Source organism: Bombina bombina, chromosome 9 (assembly GCF_027579735.1).
Source record: "Bombina bombina isolate aBomBom1 chromosome 9, aBomBom1.pri, whole genome shotgun sequence".
NCBI classification, from domain to species: Eukaryota; Metazoa; Chordata; class Amphibia; order Anura; family Bombinatoridae; genus Bombina; species Bombina bombina.
Genome location: NC_069507.1, coordinates 257,450,031 through 257,475,043, shown reverse-complemented (window position 1 = coordinate 257,475,043; position 25,013 = coordinate 257,450,031). Strand labels below are relative to the sequence as shown.

Sequence of the window (25,013 nt, the reverse complement as noted above, 5' to 3'; positions counted from 1 at the left end):
GCATGTGCACGCTACCTACCTAGGTATCTCTTTAACAAAGAATAACATGAGAATTAAATACATTTGATAATAGAAGTAAATTGGAAACTTTTTTTAAAAATGTATTCTCTATCTGAATCATAAAAGAAAATGTTTGGGTTTAATTTCCCTTTAAGGACTTGGTGTTTTTATACTTCACAAATTGTTACTGCTAGTGAGAATATGGTAAAAATACAGCCCCATCTGACTTATCTATCGCTCTTCTGACCTCTACAGTTCCATTGGAGTACAGATCCGGAGCTCTCTTTTGCACTAATTGTGTAATCTTTAGTTACTGTGAGTATACACATCAGGTACAGTGCTTATACTAAACTTTATGAATCAAGACCAACAAGAGTCTATAACCTGAGCTTTAGGCAACATGCTACTGCAATAACTATTTGTTAGAACATTAGATTATTAAAGCAATGCTTGTAGATGTGTTAACCCTCTATATTCTAGATAGAACTTCATCATATTGCTTCGCTCTCTTTCATCCAAGGGGTTATCTCTGTAAAAGTTCACCTAAAACTAGACCACAACTGAATAAGTATTAGCATGCACATCTGCAGAAATGTCTTGGGAGAGAAACGTAAGAGATAAACACAATACCTTAACAATAATGTTACTGTAAATAAATGGTAATATATTTCATTGGTAAAAAAAAAAGTGCTCCCCTCCAGCTGCCAATGGCATCAGTGACATATCACAATGGTATTACCCATGAGCATCAGTGACATATCACAATGGTATTACCCATGAGCATCAGTGACATATCACAATGGTATTACCCATGAGCATCAGTGACATACCACAATGGTATTACCCATGAGCATCAGTGACATATCACAATGGAATTACCCATGAGCATCAGTGACATATCACAATGGAATTACCCATGAGCATCAGTGACATATCACAATGGTATTACCCATGAGCATCAGTGACATATCACAATGGTATTACCCATGAGCATCAGTGACATATCACAATGGAATTACCCATGAGCATCAGTGACATATCACAATGGTATTACCCATGAGCATCAGTGACATATCACAATGGAATTACCCATGAGCATCAGTGACATATCACAATGGTATTACCCATGAGCATCAGTGACATATCACAATGGTATTACCCATGAGCATCAGTGACATATCACAATGGTATTACCCATGAGCATCACCCATGAGCATCAGTGACATATAACAATGGAATTACCCATGAGCATCAGTGACATATCACAATGGAATTACCCATGAGCATCAGTGACATATCACAATGGTATTACCCATGAGCATCAGTGACATATCACAATGGAATTACCCATGAGCATCAGTGACATATCACAATGCTATTACCCATGAGCATCAGTGACATATCACAATGGTATTACCCATGAGCATCAGTGACATATCACAATGGTATTACCCATGAGCATCAGTGATATATCACAATGGTATTACCCATGAGCATCAGTGACATATCACAATGGTATTACCCATGAGCATCAGTGACATTATCACAATGCTATTATTGTGGTAATGACAATGTTGTATCAGTGTTAGCTGTGGTAGTGATATTATAGATAATTGGATATTAAGATAAATATTTGGACAGGGGGTGTCCGGCAGGTTATAATAACAGTCCTAGAACGTATTGCGTCAATGAACGTCCTGCGCTCTCTCACACAACATTGATCTTCCCATAGTGCCTTATTTTTAATAACAATGACCTGCATACAATATGCCTTTGTGCTGGCTATAAAACTAACATAGCGGCATATACATCAAGCTGTTCCATCTGCCATGCTCCTTAGTGCCACCCTGCAGAGCACCAGTGTCACCTAAAGTAGCACAAAATCCACCTGAAGCTGTTTGCTATTCATTTAAAGGGTTACACAAATCTTCAACATGCATTAAAGAGAAATTTCTGAAAATGTTTTGTATATAAATAATGAGTTCTTTATTCATGTCTCTCTCTTCACTATTTCTATAACACCTATGTGTTATTTGCATGTGGGGGGAGCGTGTAAGAGTTGGCAAATGCTGCCTGCCACTTTTTACACTACTGGAGTATGATTCCTGAGATTAGACTGTTGGAGACCCTCATGCTGCCTATATTAACCTAAAATGGCATAAAATCCATTAATAAAAAAAACTTATTTAAGTTAGGGGTTATACAGTATCTCACAAAAGTGAGTACACCCCTCACATTTTTGTAAATATTTTATTATATCTTTTCATCTGACAACACTGAAGAAATTACACTTTGCTACAATGTAAAGTAGTGAGTGTACAGCCTGTATAACAGTGTAAATTTGCTGCCCCCTCAAAATAACTCAACACACAGCCATTAATGTCTAAACCGTTGGCAACAAAAGGGAGTACACCCCTAAGTGGAAATGTCCAAATTGGGCCCAAAGTGTCAATATTTTGTGTGGCCACCATTATTTTCCAGCACTGTCTTAACCCTCTTAGGTATGGAGTTCACCAGAACTTCACAGGTTGCCACTGGAGTCCTCTTCCACTCCTCCATGATGACATCACAAAGCTGGTGGATGTTAGAGACCTTGCGCTCCCCCACATTCTATTTGACGATGCCCCACAGATGCTCAATAGGATTTAGGTCTGGAGACATGCTTGGCCAGTCCATCACTTTTACCCTCAGCTTCTTTAGCAAGGCAGTGGTCGTCTCTGAGGTGTGTTTGGGGTAGTTAAGTTGGAATACTGCCCTGCGGCCCAGTCTCCGAAGGGAGGGGGATCATGCTCTGCTTCAGTATGTCACAGTGCATGATGGCATTCATGGTTCCCTCAATGAACTGTAGCTACCCAGTGCCGGCAGCACTCATGCAGGCCCAGACCATGACACTCCCACCACCATGCTTGACAGTAGGCAAGACACACTTGTCTTTGTACTCCTCACCTGGTTTCCGCCTCACACGCTTGACACCATCTGAACTAAATAAGTTTATTTTGGTCTCATCGGACCACAGGACATGGTTCCAGTAATTCATGTCCTTAGTCTGCTTGTCTTCATCAAACCGTTTGCAGGCTTTCTTGTGCATCGTCTTTAGAAGAGGCTTCCTTCTGGGATGACAGCCATGCAGACCAATTTGATGCAGTGTCCGGCATATAATCTGAGCACTAATAGGCTGACCCCCCAACCCTTCAACCTCTGCAGCAATGCTGGCAGCACTTATACGTCTATTTCCCAAAGACAACCTCTGGATATAACGCTGAGCACGTGCACTCAACTTCTTTGGTCGACCATGGCGAGGCCTGTTCTGAGTGGAACCTGTCCTGTGAAACTGCTGTATGGTCCTGCCCACCATGCTGCAGCTCAATTTCAGGGTCTGGGCAATCTTCTTATAGCCTAGGCCATCTTTATGTAGAGCAACAATTCTTTTTTTCAGATCCTCAGAGAGTTCTTTGCCATGAGGTGCCATGTTGAACTTCCAGTGACCAGTATGAGAGAGTGTGAAAGCGATAACACCAAATTTAACACACCTGCTCCCCGTTCACACCTGAGACCTTGTAACACTAACGAGTCACATGACACTGGGGAGGGAAAATGGCTTATTGAGCCCAATTTGGACATTTCCACTTAGGGGAGTACTCACTTTTGCAAACAGTTTAGACATTAATGGCTGTGTGTTGAGTTATTTTGAGGGGGCAGCAAATTTACACTGTTATACAGGCTGTACACTCACTACTTTACATTGTAGCAAAGTGTCATTTCTTCAGTGTTGTCACATGAAAAGATATAATAAAATATTTACAAAAATGTGAGGGGTGTACTCACTTTTGTGAGATACTGTATATACATAACGTGTAGCAAGCTTCCTAAGCATTTAAACACCCAGTGTAATAAATATCAGAGGGATCTAGGTCTTAACCTTTGTCTTGACCACAAATAAAGCCAGGATACCTCTCATCTGATGGGGAGACACCTTTAAATGAAGGATCACACATCCAGGATTTATGGGAAAGTAAATAGCAATTTCTTAAACCATTATAAATGAATTATACAAAAGTGAGAGTAGCAGTCTGTCTCTTTTTCAGACAAATCTATATACCGATAAGACCCTAAAGATGTCATCTGATTGATGAAAATATGGTGAAAAATGAGGAGAAAAACCATCTCTTAAAGTAGCAGTACCCTTGCAGTAAGATCTCCTGTGTGCAGTACTGAAGCAGAACAGCTTGACTGGGTAACAAATATAAGCAATACATTTCTACAGCATAATGACAATGCTCATATCTCTACAGTACAGTCAAATTGGGATTCTAGAAGAACCTGGACAAGAGCCTAATTTGGGCACTCTAATTACAACACCACCACATTTACATGAAGTGCGCCCAAGTAAGAGCCTTATGGTTAAGCTGACCCCAAGTCTAAGCCCCTCCCACAGCCACTTAAATGCCCAACATCACAGGGATAAACTAGCAGGTTTATGTCAGCAACTTAAAAGTAAATTATTTATTTCAATCATGCACAATTGATATAGTGAAAAGTTATAATAATATAATAAAACATTTAAGCTCATATTAAGATGTAAGTGGTGCTGCTAAGTGTAGAATATTTTACTTTGATTCATAATTATTCAGCACTACATGACCAAAGTATTTTGATGTTCTTGAAACTTAAGTTATGATGACCATGTTCAATGAAGATCAACAGAAAAAAAAAAGAGTGGGACAAAAAGAGTATTTTGTTAGGTTCCTGAATTCTCTTTCTCTACGGCTACTATGCGAGATAGGGAGAGCGTGTAGAAAGGGAACTGGCCCCTTACCTCACACTTGTAGCACATCATGTGGAAATTCTTCTCAAGAGCGACCACCCTCACAGTCTCATCTCGCCCAGGTTCAGGAGCAATGGGCTCTCCACACACAGAGCATCGAGGGGCATATCGTCTGCAGGAAAACAAATGACAAATTTGCATGGAATTAGCAGGAAATACAAAGTCATTGGAAATAACACAAACCAATAAAGACAGAATAAAAATGAGTGCAGACAATGTAAGCTGACCTGTGATAATCTGCTACACAATGTGGTTGGTTCATGTCATCAACAATGAAAGGCTCTCCTTGCAATGAACGACGGCAGACGGCACACATGAAGCACGATGGGTGATACTCCTTCCCCATAGCTCTCAATAAACGCTCTGTAATCTTCTTCTCGCAAACGGCACAAACTGCTAACGTGTCCTGAAAAGGAGAGTTTACATCACTAAAGGATCTACGGCAAACGAGACAGCATCAGTGTATATGCAACAGACTAGAAAAGTCTAGAACCTTTCTGACAGTGTCTGACCAAATTGGCGATAATCTTGTAAAAATTAAAAAGGGACATGAAAGACAAAATTAAACCTTAATTATTTAGAGAGATTATGCAATAAAAATATCCAGTTAATTTCCATTACATCCCATTTACTTTCTTTTCTTCAAAAACAAAGAATTCACAGCTCATATACATATAGGAGTCTGTAATTTGCTGTGGCTGTCATGTGACAAGGAAATAAAACTGAAATACCTAAGTAAGTGAGATTGTATTGTCTTTTTATGTAAGTGTTGGTTACGCATTTCTACTGTAGTAAATGGTCCTTTAAAGCCAAAGTTAAATAAAATTAAACTTGACTTATTAATTTATTAGGGAGCCTATAAGTATAACTAACAATAGAAAGCAGCCCTCTAGTAACAGAGGCTACAGAACTCACACTCTGTATATAGGGAGCTTACAGAGAGACTGCAGAACTGATCATTAGTCAGCTACGCACCAGCGACTGCCATAATTAAGTGCACAGGTAAGCCAGCAGGTCACGTCTCACTGCTCCATAACCTCCGCCTCTTGCTGCACAATACTGTTAAGTGCTCTTTTTTAACCTTCCTTTATGACCTCTGTGACATTGTCCTTTCACAGCTCACCTCCCACCTAATCAGTTTCCTTTGCTGACACCAGCTCTACTCTTCCCCATCAGCTGAAGCCCCCTCACCCTCTGTCTCTAGTGCAACTCTCTATGAACCATCTCACTGTAAATTAACCCTTTGTCTCTCAGTATCAGTGCTTAGAGCACACAAATCTACACACTGCAATCCAGCCCTCTTACTTTATGCTGGAACAGACTTTCTGCCATCGTACTCAAATACTAACCAACCCTCACTGGTCCCTTCCAAACAATCTGCTCACCCCTCTCTCAGCAATTGGTGACAGGTGCCCAGTTCTTAACTGGACAATTCTGTATTTAAGCTGCTTATCAAATAAAACTTTTATATAAGAAAATGGACAAAATCCAGACTGTGTCTTATCTGGAGCACAATTTGGGCAACTCACAGAGGCTCTGATCAGAGGGCTTGTGCAACCATATGGTGAATCTGGTACTTTTGTTTTGACCCTGCCTTATTGAATTACCATGCACATAGTTTCTTATGAACCATCATAGAATGTGGCCTCTACACATTTAGATGGTTTTCAGACAAGTAACCACCTCACCAACTGCCGCGTCCTTTACATAACAAAAAGCAGTTTGGTCTTGAGCACCAAAATGGAAGTCTGAGCAGTTTTACACTGTGCAAATAGAAAAAGACGCAGAGATATAACGTAGTTGAAGGGTTCAGTAAACTCTAGAGCTGTGTATAATGTCTATGGATAACTTAAACACATTAAAATGGTTTGCATGAAAAGGTTATATTAAAGCTATTTGTTATGCAACCAACTTCAATAGGACAGTGTACATTAAAATGTTATTTCCCTTAAAGGGACACTCAGGTTAAATAAAATTTTCATGATTCAGATACAGCATGTAATTTTAAACAACTTTCCAATTTAATTCCATTAAAAAAATGTGCACAGTCTTTTATATTTACAATTTTTGAGTCACCAGATCCTACTGAGCATGTGCAAGAATTCACAGACTATACGTATATGCATTTGTGATTGGCTGATTGCTATCACATGGTACAAGGGAAGTGGAAATATGCATAACTTTGAAATTTGTAATAAAAAAAATCTACTACTCATTTGAAGTTCAGACTAAGTGCTATTGCATTGTCTTGTTATCTTGCATTTGTTGATTATGCAAATCTAATGTGTTGACTGGTCCTTTAATGTGTTCCAAATGACTTCTTGCAGAATAATAAAATGTATTGGAAATTGTTCCGTTGTGTTTGTTTTTGTAATTGAAATAGTTGATTTTTGCGCATTAAAACAATCTCCTATTGTTCTCAAGGATATGCCTATGTAAATGGGCTGGAGCTGCAGAAAGAGCTGATCTGCTCATGTTATCTATTTTTGAACACAAAGCCTAATAATTAGGTATTGAGATGATGAATTCAGACTGGGGAAGTTTAATGAGCAAAACCAGCTATTTCACGTACTAAGAAAATAACAATTAACCCTGCGCAGCTCTGCCTTTTTCTTACCCCTGTGCTAAGCTGATGATTTTGACCTTTTTTATTGCTGACATTTAAACACTACTGTACATATTTTAGTGAGTGACACACAAATTATATATATTTTGTTCAGCAGGACCAGGAAATTCAGAATATACAACTATTGTATTTATACTTCAGTGCCGATGAGAAAGCATTCTTGTCATGCCTATCAAACAGTTAAAGTTATCCCAAACAGTGAAATAGTCACAATGAAAATAAAAGTCCAAATATTGTGATTTAAAAAAAAATAAAAAAAAATAAAAATCACCAAAGCAAAGAACCTGCTACTTACTGGTCATGGGGAAGGGTTAAAACATACCAGGATCCTCTGAGCCTCACTCACAAAGCGACTCTATAACTGCAGTTTGACTCTGGAGTAGGACTTTCTCCTAAGTTGGAGACAGCTGTAATTGTCAGTGGAACCCTGAGTGATATTTAATCAGATTATATTGTTTTTATCCATTTTAATAAAATGTACTCCGGTGCCGTAGAGCTATATCAGCCCTGCACCAAGTGACTTCTAACTTGGCTGCATTACCGCATTGCACTAGATTTCTTTTCCCCTGTTTGAGATACAAACTGCGACAGATACATACATCAGAGGCTTCCTGGGAATCGTTATAGCTATTCCTAATTTCCTTTCACTTTAGATCTTCGGAAGTTTCTTCTTTGCTTCAGTGTACAGTAAATTTTATCCACAAAATTTGGACGTCTTATTTCACATACAAAAAAAAAAAAAATCACTCTCTTTACCACTCCCAATGGAAGGTTCATATACTGTTATCTCCCGTTTACATAGCATTTCAACAGAGCAGTAATACACTCATTTTTTTCAGTATAGGATGAGGTTTGAACAAGCAAAAGAAAACTACTACAAATGACAAAATAAAATGGAAAAAGTTGTTTGCAAACTTTAGCAGGAAATGGATTATTGGGGATTTTTTTTTTTTGAGTGCACTGTCCCTTTAAGGGGACTAACTGCTTACGGGATAATAAGCAGAACTCCCGCTGCTTTATTGGTACACAGTGACACACCCATGAGCATAGAAGGACATGAACATCCATTTTACAAAAAAATAATAATAATAAATGTCATCTTTTGTATAATTTATATATATATTATATTTATATATATATATATATATATATATATATATATATATATATATATATATATATATATATATATATATATATATATATATATATATATATATATATATATATATATATATATATATATATCAAAGAAAGGCACTCACCGTTGTTTCAGCAATCAAAACCATTGGTCTGAGGACGTGGGAGACCCCGAAAACGTTAACCGTGTCATTAAATTGATTGCTGAAAAAACGGCGAGTGCCTTCCTTTGATTTTATTTATATACATAGGCCGGTGAGGTAGCTCAGTTGGTAAATGCCCTGACTACAACAAAAGCCTGTTTAAAAGATCCAAGGTCACAGGTTCGAATCCCGGCAGGGCCGACTCAGCCCTTCATCCTTCCGAGGATGCAGCTGCCGATTTGGTGAATTCCGAGAGCGAGCACTGAAAAAGCGCTTTGAGTCCCACTGGGAGAAAGGCACTATATAAATACATAATAATATAAAATCAAAGGAAGACACTCGCCGTTTTTTCGGCAATCAAAACCATTGGTCTGAGGACGGGGGAGACCCCGAAAACGTTAACCGTTTCATTAAATTGATTGCTAAAAAAACGGCGGGTGCCTTCCTTTGATTATATTGCATACTATTTTTTGAAGTGCACCCCGGGGGTTGATAATGGTGCGAGTGCTGGATCCTGACATTTTGTGATATTCAACTGTGTTTAGTGGTGCTTTAAAAGATACTTATTCTGATGCAATATGTTCTATGGCCATTTGCAGTATGCTACATAGATCATTTTAAACTGTATAAAAAGGAGTATAAATTCATATGTATAACAGCTCTTCGACACATTCAATAAAAGGAGAGAGATTCCCAGTGTTGAACAGAAAGGCAGAGGAATCAGGTCTAAATGCAGCAATGCAAAAAGGGAACTTTAAAACTGCTGCTTTCTGTGTCTATAATAGATTACAGACAATACAACTTTGCATAAACCATATAGTGCTATTGCTGGTGTCTTGTGAGGTCTGTAACAATAATAAATATAGCAGCAAGCAGCAATAGAGGTGGCCAAGCACATCGCCTTTGCAATGGCATACAAGTAGCTAAGTCTTAATATAAAGCTTTACAGCAAGTTTTGACAGATCTAACATAAGCAGTTGGGAAAAAAAACAAACATTTTTTTTTACGTTTTTCAAGATGGCTGCCACACCATATGACCAATACTTTCAACACAAACAGATGTAACTCTAGGTCACAATATATGGTTTTACAGCTTTGGGTAAACCGATATGGCTGTCACAGCTTGTGACCAATTCCTTCAACATGAACAACTGTGACTCTAGGTCACAATATAAGGTTATACAGCAAGTTTCACAGTTCTAACATAAGCGGTTGAAGACAAATATATTTTTGAAATTTTCGCGTAAAACAAGATGGCTGCCAGATCATATGATATACAGTCTCCATATTATGCACAATATCCCTTACCATAGATGTCAATAAACATTGCAAAAATAAAGCATTTTGTAAAACTGTTTTTGTTTTATTATTTATTTAAAAATATTGTTAAGCATTTTTGAACAATTCAAAATGGCTGCCAAACCACATGACCTATCAACTTCTCTTGAACAAATCTAAATTTTAGTCATAAGATAACTCTATAAACAAAATTTTAAGTCTGCCCCAGAAGCGGTTTCAGAGAAGAAGAGTTGTGTAGTTTTTAAAAATAGTGCATACAAAACAAAATGGCTACCACACCGTGTAATGTATGGCTTTCATATTGCACACAATAATGCTCAACATAGACCTCTACAATTTGCTGAAGTTTCATTAAAATTTGTAAATGTTTTATTTCACGAAGGCGACTGTGCAATGCAAACTTTGACTGCAATATTGTTTTTCGGGATCATGGCTATGTGTAATCATGTGTCTACTACACTAATATAGAAAAAGTAGTACAAAATGAATGCATAAACTGCAACTTTACGGAATTAAAAGTCGATAAAAATGTCTCGCCGCAGCCATGTTGATTATGGAAAGAAAAAAAAAATTGCAGTTTGAACAAACTTGGTAGAGGACCTTGCAAGGAGCATATGTGCAAAATTGTGCTTTATTACACTAAGAGGTTTAACAGAAGAAGATGTTTGAAGATTTTCACAAAATGCAAGATGGCTGCCACTTCGTGTGACCAAGGCACTTCTTGAGCAATAGCAAATCTAGGTAACAGCAGCAGAGAGCACAGCAAGTTTTAAAGTTGTAGCATAAGCAGTTGCAGAGTAAAAGATTTTTAAGCATTTATCAAAATTTGTCGCAAAAAGCAATATGGCTGCAAGAGCATGTGACCTATGAGTTCAATGTTACATGAGATGTAGCAGAGCAATAGGTTGTACCAGCAAACCTGATTTCAAGAGCTTTGCACAAACTGTTAAGCAGTTATGGGCAATTGAATAAAAAGCTAGGCGGAATAAAAAGAAAAATAAATAATAATCGGTTGTCCTGCAACTTCGTTCTAACCCCCTGCAAACCAACCAACATCACCTATCAGACACAGACCCATATAACCCCCTGCAATACACCAAAAATCAGCTCTCAGACACTGCTTAATCCCCCTGCAATCCAACATCAACTCACAGAGACCCTATAACCCCCGGCAATCCACCCACCATCACCTCTCAGACACAGACCCATATAACCCACCCAAAATCAATTCACAAAGACCCTATAACACCACCGCAATCCAACATCAACTCACAGAGACCAAATAATCCCTCGGCCATCTAGCTAACTAGCTCTCAGATATCCCATAATCCCCCTGCAATCCAGCTAACATCAACTCACACAGACCCCAAACCCCCCCTATACAATCCAACATCAACTCACAAAGACTCCATACTCCCCCTGCAACTCAACCAACGTAAGTTCTCAGACACCCCATAACCCCCCTACAATCCGGCAAACATCATCTTATAGACATAGACCCTGTAACCCTCACAAACAGGGCACAGACACACACCATTAAACCCCTATTCCCATAAACTATTGAACAGAGACCTCATACCCTACACCTCAACAACCCACACACGTTAGCTCTTAGGCAGACACCTCATACCCCGAGGGCTCAGCACTATCAAAAGAGCTAATTCCCCATAACACATAAGCACATTCAGTTACAATAGATGTCTAATAAAAATAAATCCCAACAGGCCAGCAGTTCTGCATCACAATACCAGGCAACTCAGAGATTAAAGGGTTAATTAATTCCATGACAAGGTTCTCACATAGTTCTTAGAAGACACTGGTGATTGTAATCACTTTGTCTTCCCTCTACACACCCAGCACATTCCAATAAACTCCTGTAATCTTACAGTCTTATAACATTTAATGTACTTACAGATCACAGAAAGCTCCTACTGACTCACACAGCAAACAGTGATATAATCCAGTCACTCTAAAGAAACTAAACGGTTTATATGAAAGAGTGAAAGGGAACAGACGATCTCTTAAAAAAGGAGGCAGGCTGGAATTGTGTAATTAAGGAAACTTGCTGCATCCCCTCAGGTGCAGGCTGCAGTGATTACTCCAAGACTCAGTAATGTGTTATGAGACCGCTCGGCTCCAAGCGACTGTGTGCGTGTGCTGCCTAACTTATCAGCCCAGAGAGAAACTCACAAAACAGGACACGGGCACAGCCCAGAGAAAGAAACGCATCAGGACACGGGCACAGCCCAGAGAGAGAAACGCATCAGGACACGGGCACAGCCCAGAGAGAGAAACGCATCAGGACACGGGCACAGCCCAGAGAGAGAAACGCATCAGGACACGGGCACAGCCCAGAGAGAGAAACGCATCAGGACACGGGCACAGCCCAGAGAGAGAAACGCATCAGGACACGGGCACAGCCCAGAGAGAGAAACGCATCAGGACACGGGCACAGCCCAGAGAGAGAAACGCATCAGGACACGGGCACAGCCCAGAGAGAGAAACGCATCAGGACACGGGCACAGCCCAGAGAGAGAAACGCATCAGGACACGGGCACAGCCCAGAGAGAGAAACGCATCAGGACACGGGCACAGCCCAGAGAGAGAAACGCATCAGGACACGGGCACAGCCCAGAGAGAGAAACGCATCAGGACACGGGCACAGCCCAGAGAGAGAAACGCATCAGGACACGGGCACAACCCAGAGAAAGAAACGCATCAGGACACGGGCACAGCCCAGAGAGAGAAACGCATCAGGACACGGGCACAACCCAGAGAGAGAGAAACGCATCAGGACACGGGCACAGCCCAGAGAGAACTGCATCAGGACACGGGCACAGCCCAGAGAGAAACGCATCAGGACACGGGCACAGCCCAGAGAGAAACGCATCAGGACACGGGCACAACCCAGAGAGAGAAACGCATCAGGACACGGGCACAACCCAGAGAGAGAAACGCATCAGGACACGGGCACAGCCCAGAGAGAAACGCATTAGGACACGGGCACAACCCAGAGAAAGAAACGCATCAGGACACGGGCACAGCCCAGAGAGAAATGCATCAGGACACGGGCACAGCAAGAAATGTGCAGGAAACAGGAACAGCACAGGACATGGGCACAGCACAGAGGGGCAGCTGGTCGGCTTTTAAGAAACTGTCCACCTCTTATTCCAGCTAATGCTCTCTAAACTGCAGACAGTAGAGAGATATCAAACACATAGCAATTGTAATATAAAATAAGGACCAATGAATACAGCACAGTTCATAACCAACCAGTGCTTAATACCAAGACAATGCAATACAAAGCAGTAGAAGTTTATAAGCTTCATTGTCCCTGAATCACGTGACAGCCACCAGCCAATCACATCATTAAAGGGATATGAAAAACAATTTTTTTTTTCATGATTCAGATAGGAAGTTGTTTAAAAACATATGCTCTAATGTACTCCTATTATCAATGTGTCCTCATTCTCTTGGTATCTTTTGTTGAAAAGCAGGGGCATAAGCTTAGGAGGATGCCCATTTCTGGAGCACTATATGGTAGCAGTTTTGCAAGAGTGTTACCCATTTGCAAGAGCACTATATGGCAGCACTATTTCCTGTCATGTAGTGCTCCAGATGCTACCTAGGTATCTCTCCAACACAGAATATCATGCGAATGAAGCAAATTTTATAATAGAAGTGGAAACTTTCTAGAAAATGAATGTTCTGTCTGTATCACAAAAGAAAATGTTTGCGTTTCATATCCCTTTAAATACAGAAGAATTGCAGAACCAACCAGTGCATAATACGAAGACAATGCAATACAAAACAGTAGATTGTTTTTTCTGACAATTTTAAAAGCCTCCTTTAATTTTGCTGTCCCTGTATCACGTGACAACCACAAGCCAATCACAGACCCGTATACGCATATGCTTAGTAAGAGCTTGTTCCTCAGAAAGTGTGCACATAAGAAGACCGTGCACACTCCCTACAATTTGTACGTGTGTTTGCCGCTTTAGTTATTCCTAGTAAAAACACGTTTGCAATATTCTAACATTATTTACTTTGATTCTTTTTTCCTGTATTTACACATGGTGGGTTTTCCAGTTCTGAGAATTGTAACTGTACACTGCATACATAATTCATAAAATATTGTCATTCCAGATAAGAATGCGCAAGGCATATGTAGATATCCTCCATTCAGAGCCATTTACTAATCTGGAACAGCAGGGGACTGTGATTTTGACTAAGTGAACCCTAAGAACCACATGGCATATTATCCAATGACAATAACATTGTATTCTAGATCCCAGGCATATCTGTCAAGTCTTAGAATAAGCAGTAACAAAGGATTTTGCTGCCGGTACAAAATAAAGACTTACCTGGTAGCACTCCTCACAAAGCGGTCTCCCTTCGCTCTCATAGTACTGCTGACCCTGTAACTGCTGATCACATTTCGAGCACGTAAAGCAGGTCACATGATAAAGATGCTCTCCAGCTCGCACTACGGTCTCTGTACGGGACAGCCCTTTTCCACAGAAATGACAAAGATCTGGGAAAACAATAAACAAAAAGAGTTCAGGTGTTTTGCTTTCTGCAAGAGCATTTATTGCAAATATATAAACACATATCAAATAATTCAGCACTGGTGACTTATTTATTATCACAGAAAAATCCATAATAGTGCTCTATAATCAGCCAGCTGAGGTTGGGACAAAAACATTAAATCAACTAGTGGGTATTATTTTGGTTAAACCACAGACATTTCTTTAGATTGTCAAAACAATATTAATTAGAAAAAAACCTACACGCACATTCCATGTCAGAGAACAAGGAACTAACAATCATTTGAAAACTAGACTTCCCCACACATATATCATGCTGGTAAAAACCTATAAAATGTTATTATATATATTGCAAGAAATGCCTTTAATGGGATACTAAGCACAATTTTTTATCTTTTATGATTCCGATAGAGCCGCAATTTTAAGCAACTTTCTAATTTTTTTACAAAGCAATGCAGTTAATATTTTGAGCGTTAATTGCTATCACAAGCTCACAGAAGCATTAAATTAGCCACTTGTAAAGGCTAGTTATTTAGCGCACCACTTGCAATCTAACCCTATATGTTTAACCCATAGTTATATATAAGCAATTGTGCTGTAATAAAATGCATTCACAGGTTTATCGGCTGCTCTTTTACATAAATAATAAAAAAGAATCATTTTTAGTACTATACTTTAACAAGCTATATGTGGTACTAGTAGGTACAAGACAGAATGTAACAGAATCTCACTAATAGCCCTAAGTAAATAATCAGAAGCCAGAGACAATCGTCCCCCTGAATATAGGAAACATTGTAACTATTATATAACCAGATGAAACATCCCGAGTGAGCCCAGGTTAACCACTTCACTTGTGCAGTTGACAGATGGGGCTCACGGAGTTTAATTGTTTAAGTGGCAGATGATTACACATCGTGTGCAGCTATTTATGTCTTAGCGATAAGATCTGTATGGAACGTTTTCTACGGTATGTGAAGACGAAGATCCCTGAACTACTTGTGGGCTCTGTGCCTAAACCAATAAAGAAAATGATCATTAACAACTCCAGGAGCCTATTGGCGAGTTTAGACTAGTTGTGCGTAGGAACTTGTTCCAGTGAATGACAGATGGGCCTAGAGCACAGGAACACGCTCGCGTATGTAGACGTACCCATGCTGTGCGTCTCAGCGCTGGGCTGATTATCCATTTCCCGCATGAGCTGCTGAGTCAGCATTTCCAGCTCCTCCACTTCCTTCATGTTTAGCCCTTGTGGCCCTGAAGCCTGATCCTGAAAATAAAAAGAGCAGATTTGTAGCTGACTGTGGTTTCAGATATTACAGAGCGGGGCTCAATAACAGGGATATTACAGAGCAGGTCTCAATAGCAGGGATATTACAGAGCGGGGCTCAATAGCAGGGATATTACAGAGCGGGGCTCAATAACAGGGATATTACAGAGCAGGTCTCAATAGCAGGGATATTACAGAGCGGGGCTCAATAGCAGGGATATTACAGAGCAGGGCTCAATAGCAGGGATATTACAGAGCAGGGCTCAATAGCAGGGATATTACAGAGCAGGGCTCAATAGCAGGGATATTACAGAGCAGGGCGCAATAGCAGGGATATTACAGAGCGGGTCTCAATAGCAGGGATATTACAGAGCGGGTCTCAATAGCAGGGATATTACAGAGCGGGTCTCAATAGCAGGGATATTACAGAGCGGGGCTCAATAGCAGGGATATTACAGAGCGGGGCTCAATAGCAGGGATATTACAGAGCGGGGCTCAATAGCAGGGATATTACAGAGCGGGGCTCAATAGCAGGGATATTACAGAGCGGGGCTCAATAGCAGGGATATTACAGAGCAGGGCTCAATAGCAGGGATATTACAGAGCAGGGCTCAATAGCAGGGATATTACAGAGCGGGGCTCAATAGCAGGGATATTACAGAGCGGGGCTCAATAGCAGGGATATTACAGAGCAGGGCTCAATAGCAGGGATATTACAGAGCAGGGCTCAATAGCAGGGATATTACAGAGCAGGGCTCAATAGCAGGGATATTACAGAGCGGGTCTCAATAGCAGGGATATTACAGAGCGGGGCTCAATAGCAGGGATATTACAGAGCGGGGCTCAATAGCAGGGATATTACAGAGCAGGGCTCAATAGCAGGGATATTACAGAGCAGGGCTCAATAGCAGGGATATTACAGAGCAGGGCTCAATAGCAGGGATATTACAGAGCAGGGCGCAATAGCAGGGATATTACAGAGCGGGTCTCAATAGCAGGGATATTACAGAGCGGGGCTCAATAGCAGGGATATTACAGAGCGGGGCTCAATAGCAGGGATATTACGGAGCGGGGCTCAATAGCAGGGATATTACAGAGCGGGGCTCAATAGCAGGGATATTACAGAGCGGGGCTCAATAGCAGGGATATTACAGAGCGGGGCTCAATAGCAGGGATATTACAGAGCAGGGCTCAATAGCAGGGATATTACAGAGCAGGGCTCAATAGCAGGGATATTACAGAGCAGGGCTCAATAGCAGGGATATTACAGAGCGGGTCTCAATAACAGGGATATTACAGAGCGAGTCTCAATAGCAGGGATATTACAGAGCAGGTCTCAATAGCACGGATATTACAGAGCAGGGCTCAATAACAGATTATATGACAGAGCAGGGCTCAATAACAGATTATATGACAGAGCAGGGCTCAATAACATATTATATGACAGAGCAGGGCTCAATAACAGATTATATGACAGAGCAGGGCTCAATAACAGATTATATGACAGAGCAGGGCTCAATAACAGATTATATGACAGAGCAGGGCTCAATAACAGATTATATGACAGAGCAGGGCTCAATAACAGATTATATGACAGAGCAGGGCTCAATAACAGATTATATGACAGAGCAGGGCTCAATAACAGATTATATGACAGAGCAGGGCTCAATAACAGATTATATGACAGAGCGGGGCTCAATAACAGATTATATGACAGAGCGGGGCTCAATAACAGATTATATGACAGAGCAGGGCTCAATAACATATTATATGACAGAGCAGGGCTCAATAACAGATTATATGACAGAGCAGGGCTCAATAACAGATTATATGACAGAGCAGGGCTCAATAACAGATTATATGACAGAGCAGGGCTCAATAACAGATTATATGACAGAGCAGGGCTCAATAACAGATATTACAGAGCAGGGCTCAATAACAGATATTACATCTGACTTGTTTTTACTGTTTTTTAAGAGACTTAAAGGGGCACAAACAGAAAGCACTAAATGTGTTATATCATTTTATTATTGCACTTTTGCTTGCATTTAACTATGTGTTTAACCTCTGCAGAGGGGTTCAAGGGAGAGTATACAACAATTTCCATATAACTTCACATAATAGGCACTACTATAAATAAGAATATGCACAGATACTGATCTAAAACTCCAGTATAAAACCTTATAAAAATGTAAAAGCTCCCAATTTAGCTCTGTTGATGAGGTTAGACTGGGACACCCAGTGAAAGGGGCTGAGAAAGCAGAAAGAGCAGACCCTCCCCTCCCCTGCATATGAAAAGTCCCATTAGACAAACAGGAGCAAGCAGGGATCTGTAGACATCAGTATACATTTGATACTTTAGGGCTTGGCTAGGAGTCTGAAATCAGCACAATGTTATTTATAAATAAGCAAAACTATAATTTTTTACAAAAACACTACCAGATGGGCTATATAACCGTATCATCTACAAAACATTTATGCAAAGAAAAATCTAGTGTACAATGTCCCTTTAAACTTATACTGAAAGTCATCTCCAGAAAAGCAAAGCACTGGGATTAAGCTAAACACATCCAGTGAGCCAATGACAAGAGCCATATGTGTAGTCACCAATTACCAGCTAGCACAGAGTAGAACATTTCTGCTCTGAGCCTACCTATGTATGCTTTTCAACAATGCAGCACTCAACACACCCAGGAGCCAAGGAACTACTGGCTCCTAGAATTGTACCCCTGGCTCCTAACATTTTTGGTTATTCTCCATATCACTATACAAATACCACTGTCTGGCTCCTAAATATTCTTACTGGCTTCTACATGTTAAACGGATTGGGTGACCATGGCAACAAAGGATACCAAGAAAACAAAGTAACCGATAATAGAATTAAACTGAAAAGTCTTAAAACTGCTCTGTCTGTACAATAAAAAAACACACCTTTTCAATTTATGCTCATTTATCAATATGCGCACTTTCTGAGGAACCAGATGGTTTATTCAGCACAAAAATAAATAATTGTTTGGGGGAACAAAAAGAAAAAAAAAAAAAAAAAAACTACAAAATACTCTCATATATTTTTAAATGCTGTTAAATGAAACCCAGAGTATTTTTGGAGTAGCATGTCCCTTTAAGATGACTTCTGACCTTTCATTACCTCGTCGGAAAAAACCTTTGTTGCATTCCATTTTTCCAGCTATTTATTACTTTTATCTAAAAGCATCCTTGCCTGGTTGACAAACAAAATTCTGCCTTCTAAAGAAACATCGCACTGTACCAAGTTATTGGGAACTCGTTAAGAGCAAAACAATTTTACAGTACAATGTCCCTTTAATTGTTTGGCGGCCCCTTAAAAGCAACACTAAAAAGGTAAGAGTCCAATAAAATATGCAATTTAAAAAACACGTTTACATAATACTTCTATTACTAAACTCTGCACTTTTTTATATGCATACTTTCTGAGGCTCCTACTCTTACTGAGCATGTGCACAGTATAAACATAGGCATTTTATGATTGGCTGGTGTCCGTCACATGATACAATGGGAGGAAACATTGGATTAATTTTGAATTTGCAATGAGCAGTAGAATATTTGGCAAATTTCAAAGAAAGTGCTATTGTTTAATTGTGAATTTGTCACTTTGTTTAGCGGCCCATTAAATTCCCAGTTAAAGTACAAAAAAAGCTATTATTTTAAATACTTCTTCTGTAATTTAAAGCAACATTTTAGTGCACAAATTACATTCTACAATTTGTTAGAGCCCATCATTTAGCACTACTGAGCCTGCACTTATGTGTGCCACTCCAGCAGTGGATTTTAAACACATAGTTAAAGAACCGCTCATGAGACGCTGAGAATTGCAATGTATATTTAACTTTGCAAATGTTGTTTTTATCCCCATTGCTCATAGATTTAAATGAATCCTACAGAATTTGTGCTAAAGTGCTGTCCATAAGTAGCAACACAAGTTATTCAACAGGCTTTGAGATCTGTTCCTGGCTGCTTTTAAAAAAAAAAAAAAAAAAAAAAAGATTTTAAAATTCCATGTGATAAAAAAATAAAATATTTATTTCTAAATTTATGGAATAAAGATTTATTATTTTTTTTTTAATACTAACCGCCTCTGGTTGTCTGTGAGAAATGGGCATCGGTACTTTATTCTGGTTGGCATCAGGCACTGGTCTTTGGTTCTGAAATCTTTCTGGCTGTGGTTTCAGGTTCTGTGCAGTACTTCCCAGATTTCTCCCAATTTCTTGCTGGGACCCAAAACTCCTGCCATTTTCAGGCTTGTTACTTAGGCTTTGGACATTCTCTGATGGTGCCACCCAGCTCCTGCCATTCTTAGTCTGGGGTAGCAGGTTCTTTACACTTTCAGGTTGTGACCCATAATTCCTGCCATTGTCACCATGGTCCTTTAAACACTTGGCACTTTCAGGCTGCGATACTTCCTGCACAGCCATTGGCTTCTCTAGAACGCGTGGCTTTTCCCTTTGTTGCACAAAGTTGAATCCAGTTGGTCGTGAACCTGACTGAGGTGGTGAAGCGACTGCTTCAGCTGTAACATGGGAGTTTAGTTTTGTAACTGGCTGTGGTGTGAATTTCTGCGGAGCATTGGGCGCTTCTGTAGTAGATTCTGTTGGTTTTGGGGAAAATGTGTTGGGGGCAGATGGTTTGGGAGTAAAAGTGTGAGTAGAAGAAGGTTTAGGAGAAAATGTTGGAGGTGCGATGGACTTAGGGATAAAAGTAGGAGGAGTAACAGGTTTAGGGGAAAAAGTGGGGGGAGCAACTGGTTTTGGTGAAAAAGTGGAAGGTGCAGAGGGTTTAGTAGAAAGTGTCTGTGTAGATGGGGGCGTTACAGGGGTAGGGGAGAAGGTGTGTGAAGCTTTAGGGATAAAGGGGACAGATGGCTTGGGGGCAACTGGTGAAGGAGCAGCAGGTTTAGGAGAAAAGATAGAAGGGGCTGTAGGTACAGGTTTGGGGGTAAACATTGGAGGGGCTGGAGGAGGAGCAGGAACAACAGAAATAGGATCTTCGCTAGGAATAACCTGCAAAAGACAACAAAATGTTAAATGAACAAAATCTAAAAGCTTATCCCTTCACATTACTTTGCATCCTCAAGTCCAGTTACCTGGTTGTCCTTTGCTTCAGGAGATGTCTCCTCCAGAGGAGGTGGTGATGGAAAAGAGTATTCTGCTGGGGGTGGGAAAAGTTCAGGAAAGTCTGGAGGAGGAGGAGGGGGGAAGCTTCCAGTTGGGGACCCAAGTACATCATCTCCAAAATTAAGTGGTGGTGGAGGGAAGGAAGAGGTTGGAGACCCTAAGGTGTCCTCAGCAGGTGGTGGAGGTGGGAGCACAAAATCTAGGGTGAAAATGACAGGACCCAGAAGATGAGTATAGGAGACCATAAACTTTCACACACTAAAATATGAATTATATTGATTCAATAGAGAAATAAATCCAACAATTAAAAAAAAAAGCAATGCACAATCATTATTTATTTTGCCAAATTTCCCTCTATGCACATTATTGTTTTCACCTTCTGAAGACAAACTGGAGTACATTTAGAATATGTAAATATGCTGCAGCTTTCATGATAATTCTACATGCCACATAGATTGTTTAGAGTAGTGACATGCAGCCTCTCATTGGCCCAGTAAATGAAACCAGGTAAGCATATTTAAGAGAGTTATTAAGGGGTGTAAACATGCAACAGCAAAGCCCTAAAACGTTTGGTAACACAATTACTCTTTATAACAGAATTAGAATTGCTGATACATATAAATGACTAATGCCCCTCCAACTAACAGAACTTTAATTTGTTGGCCATTATCGATGAACTAATATGAAGGGGGGGGGGGGGATCTGTATATCCCACAAAAGAGTGACAAACTAAAGGATGTATCTGAAATAGCCGCTACAGTAAAAAGAGTTTTGTCAGGTAGAAAAATCTCAAACTTGCCAAAACAGGGAATGTGATAGCCAAATACCGAGCCACAAAGATATGAAGAATTCCCAGCAGGAAGCAAATGTAAAAAAGTAAATAAAACCGATGTATAAGAAATGCTTGAAAAGCATATCTAGGTAGGATCAGAAGCAGCAATCCACTTGTCAATGGCTCACTCAATGGGGCCTATTTAACAAGGTGCGGACGGACATAATCCGATATTGCGGATCATGTCTGCCGCACATCGATAAATGCCGACAGCGTATGCTGTCAGCATTTATCATTGCACCACCAGTTCTTGTGTACTGCTGGTGCAATGCCGCCCCCGGCAGATTTGCGGCCAATCGGATACCAAAAGGATACCAAAGAAGCAAATGTATTAAATTGTATGTTCTAAGTCAATCATAAAATATACATTTTGGGTTTTATGTCCCTTGAACAAATTATCCATTATTTGGCTTTAGCATAAAAGATAAGATATCACACTACAGATCAGAATCTGATATGTGGCAAGGTTAGGCTTGCTAAGCCTGCTGTGTGCTGATTCAGTTTTCAGAACTGGAAAATCCATAATTTTCAGGCTTAAAAGGGACAGTCTAGTCAAAATTAAAAAAAAAATCATGATTCAGATAGGTCATGCAATCTTAAATAACTTTCCAATTAACTTTTAATCAACAAATTTTCTTTGTTCTTTTTGTTGAAAGCTAAACCTAGGTAGGCTCATATGATAATTTCTAAGCCATTGAAGACCACCACTTATCTCAGTGCATTTGACAGTTTTTCACAGCTAGATGGCGCTAGTTTATATGTGCTATATAGATAACGTGCTCACTCCTGTGGAGTGTTATTTAAGAGTCAGCACTGATTAAATTAAATGCAAGTCTGTCAAAAGATATGAAATAAGGGGACAGTCTGCAGAAGATTAGATACAAGGTAATCCCAGAATTAAAGAGTATATTAATAGAACGGTGTTGGTTATGCAAAACTGGGGAATGGTAAATAAAGGGGTTATCTATCTTTATAAACAAAAATTCTGGAGTAGACCATCCCTTTAAATTACAGGAAAAATATGTAAAATAAATAAAGTTGTTTTACTATCTATAATTATTTTATATTATAATATTGTCCCTTTAAGAGACAGAGGTATTACAAGCAGAAAGGAGCCTCTATACAATGCCTGAGACATTTCTGGTACCTTCATTATCACCACCAGTTAGGGCAGGCATAGGGAATTCACCAACTTTGCCCACAAATGCACGATGAATCCCAGGTCCTGAGGATTGCTCTTGGGAACCTGCAGAGGAGTTTAGGGATTCAGAGCCATCTGATGCCTTAAATGGGTTTAATTTTGGCTTTGGAGGCACCACCGGGGCAAATTTCTTCTGAGGGTTATAGAAAGAGGGAGTTGATATATTAATGGTAAAGGATGACGTCATTCGAGTGGCTGGTGCAGCTGGGTCCATCGTAGAGTCTGTGCAAATTGAAAAGAGGAACAAATGAGAAAAACACAGTTTTCCACAACAGAATACAAGAATATTGTCAGTTGTGCTTTGTATAGATTATCCTAGGTTTGTTTTCAGTGAACAATAGTAATCTGTAAAGATTTCTCAACATTTCATCACAAGACACAATGCTAACGGGTTAATTAAGCTTTATTGTGGTCTTAAAGGGACACTGAACCCAAATTTTTTCTTTCGCGATTCAGATAGAGCATACCATTTTAGGCAACTTTCAAATTTACTCCTATTATCAAATGTTCTTCATTCTTTTGGTATCTTTATTTGAAATGCAAGAATGTAAGTTTAGATGCCGGCCCATTTTTGGTGAACAACCTGGGTTGTTCTTGCTGATTGGTGGATAAATTCATCCACCAATAAAAAAGTGTTGTCCAGAGTCTGAACCCAAAAAAAAAGCTTAGATGCATTCTTTTTCAAATAAAGATAGCAATAAAGAAAGAAGAAAAAATGATAATAGGAGAAAATTAGAAAGTTGCTTAAAATTGCATGCTCTACCTGAATCACAAAAGATAAAATTTGGGTTCAGTGCCCCATTAAGCATTCCAAGGGTTAAGGTGCATAGCATTTCTGTGTAATTTAACTCTCACTATGAAACAATCCGGCATATAGTTCTCTGCCAGCTCAGTACTGAACGCCTTCCTCCGTCTGTCTCTTCCCGTTTCCATGGAAATTCTCCCGGGGGCTTTCCCGCGTAGCTCAGCACTTAAAACAAGGCTGTATCATATCAGAGTAAATATGTGAGGCTCTCACTGAATGTGTCATGAATCTGCTACAGCAGATCTGGGGGCTGTAAAACTGGGGTGCAGTACCAAATGGTAAATAAATGGTTTGCAGTGTTACAGTGAGCTGGGGAGCTATAGGAATAGGGAGCAGTGGTACAGTGAGAGCTGGGGGGCTATAGGAATAGGGAGCAGCGGTACAATGAGAGCTGGGGGGGGAACTATAGGAATAGGGAGCAGTGGTACAGTGAGAGCTGGGGGGCTATAGGAATAGGGAGCAGCGGTACAATGAGAGCTGGGGGGGGAACTATAGGAATAGGGAGCAGCGGTATAGTGAGAGCTGGGGGGGCTATAGGAATAGGGAGCAGCGGTATAGTGAGAGCTGGGGGAGCTATAGGAATAGGGAGCAGCGGTACAGTGAGAGCTGGGGGAGCTATAGGAATAGGGAGCAGCGGTACAGTGAGAGCTATAGGAATAGGGAGCAGCGGTACAGTGAGAGCTATAGGAATAGGGAGCAGCGCTATAGTGAGAGCTGGGGGAGCTATAGGAATAGGGAGCAGCGGTACAGTGAGAGCTGGGGGTGCTATAGGAATAGGGAGCAGAGGTACAGTGAGAGCTGGGGAGCTATAGGAATAGGGAGCAGCGGTACAGTGAGAGCTGGGGAGCTATAGGAATAGGGATCAGCGGTACACTGAGAGCTGGGGGAGCTTTAGGAATAGGGAGCAGCGCTACAGTGAGAGCTGGGGGGAGCTATAGGAATAGGGAGCAGCGGTACAGTGAGAGCTGGGGGAGCTATAGGAATAGGGAGCAGCAGTACAGTGAGAGCTGGGGGAGCTATAGGAATAGGGAGCAGCGGTACAGTGAGAGCTATAGGAATAGGGAGCAGCAGTATAGTGAGAGCTGGGGGAGCTATAGGAATAGGGAGCAGCGGTACAGTGAGAGCTGGGGGTGCTATAGGAATAGGGAGCAGCGGTACAGTGAGAGCTGGGGAGCTAT

The 25,013-nt window shown here is 40.4% G+C and overlaps 1 protein-coding gene across 2 annotated transcripts in view; it reads right to left on the bottom strand.

The window, feature by feature from the left end:
• Positions 1 to 25,013, bottom strand: part of ZYX (zyxin) — a 37,510-nt gene that overhangs the window by 5,429 nt on the left and 7,068 nt on the right. For both annotated transcript variants that reach the window (XM_053692785.1, XM_053692786.1), the window contains exons 2-8: positions 22,977 to 23,252; positions 20,967 to 21,196; positions 19,957 to 20,883; positions 15,730 to 15,847; positions 14,398 to 14,567; positions 5,053 to 5,231; positions 4,817 to 4,937 (exon numbers count right to left, since the gene is read on the bottom strand). In XM_053692785.1, the coding sequence (XP_053548760.1) occupies positions 4,817 to 4,937; positions 5,053 to 5,231; positions 14,398 to 14,567; positions 15,730 to 15,847; positions 19,957 to 20,883; positions 20,967 to 21,196; positions 22,977 to 23,244 (2,013 nt within the window). In that variant the 5' untranslated portion in view covers positions 23,245 to 23,252. The remainder of the gene's footprint in view (positions 1 to 4,816; positions 4,938 to 5,052; positions 5,232 to 14,397; positions 14,568 to 15,729; positions 15,848 to 19,956; positions 20,884 to 20,966; positions 21,197 to 22,976; positions 23,253 to 25,013) is intronic.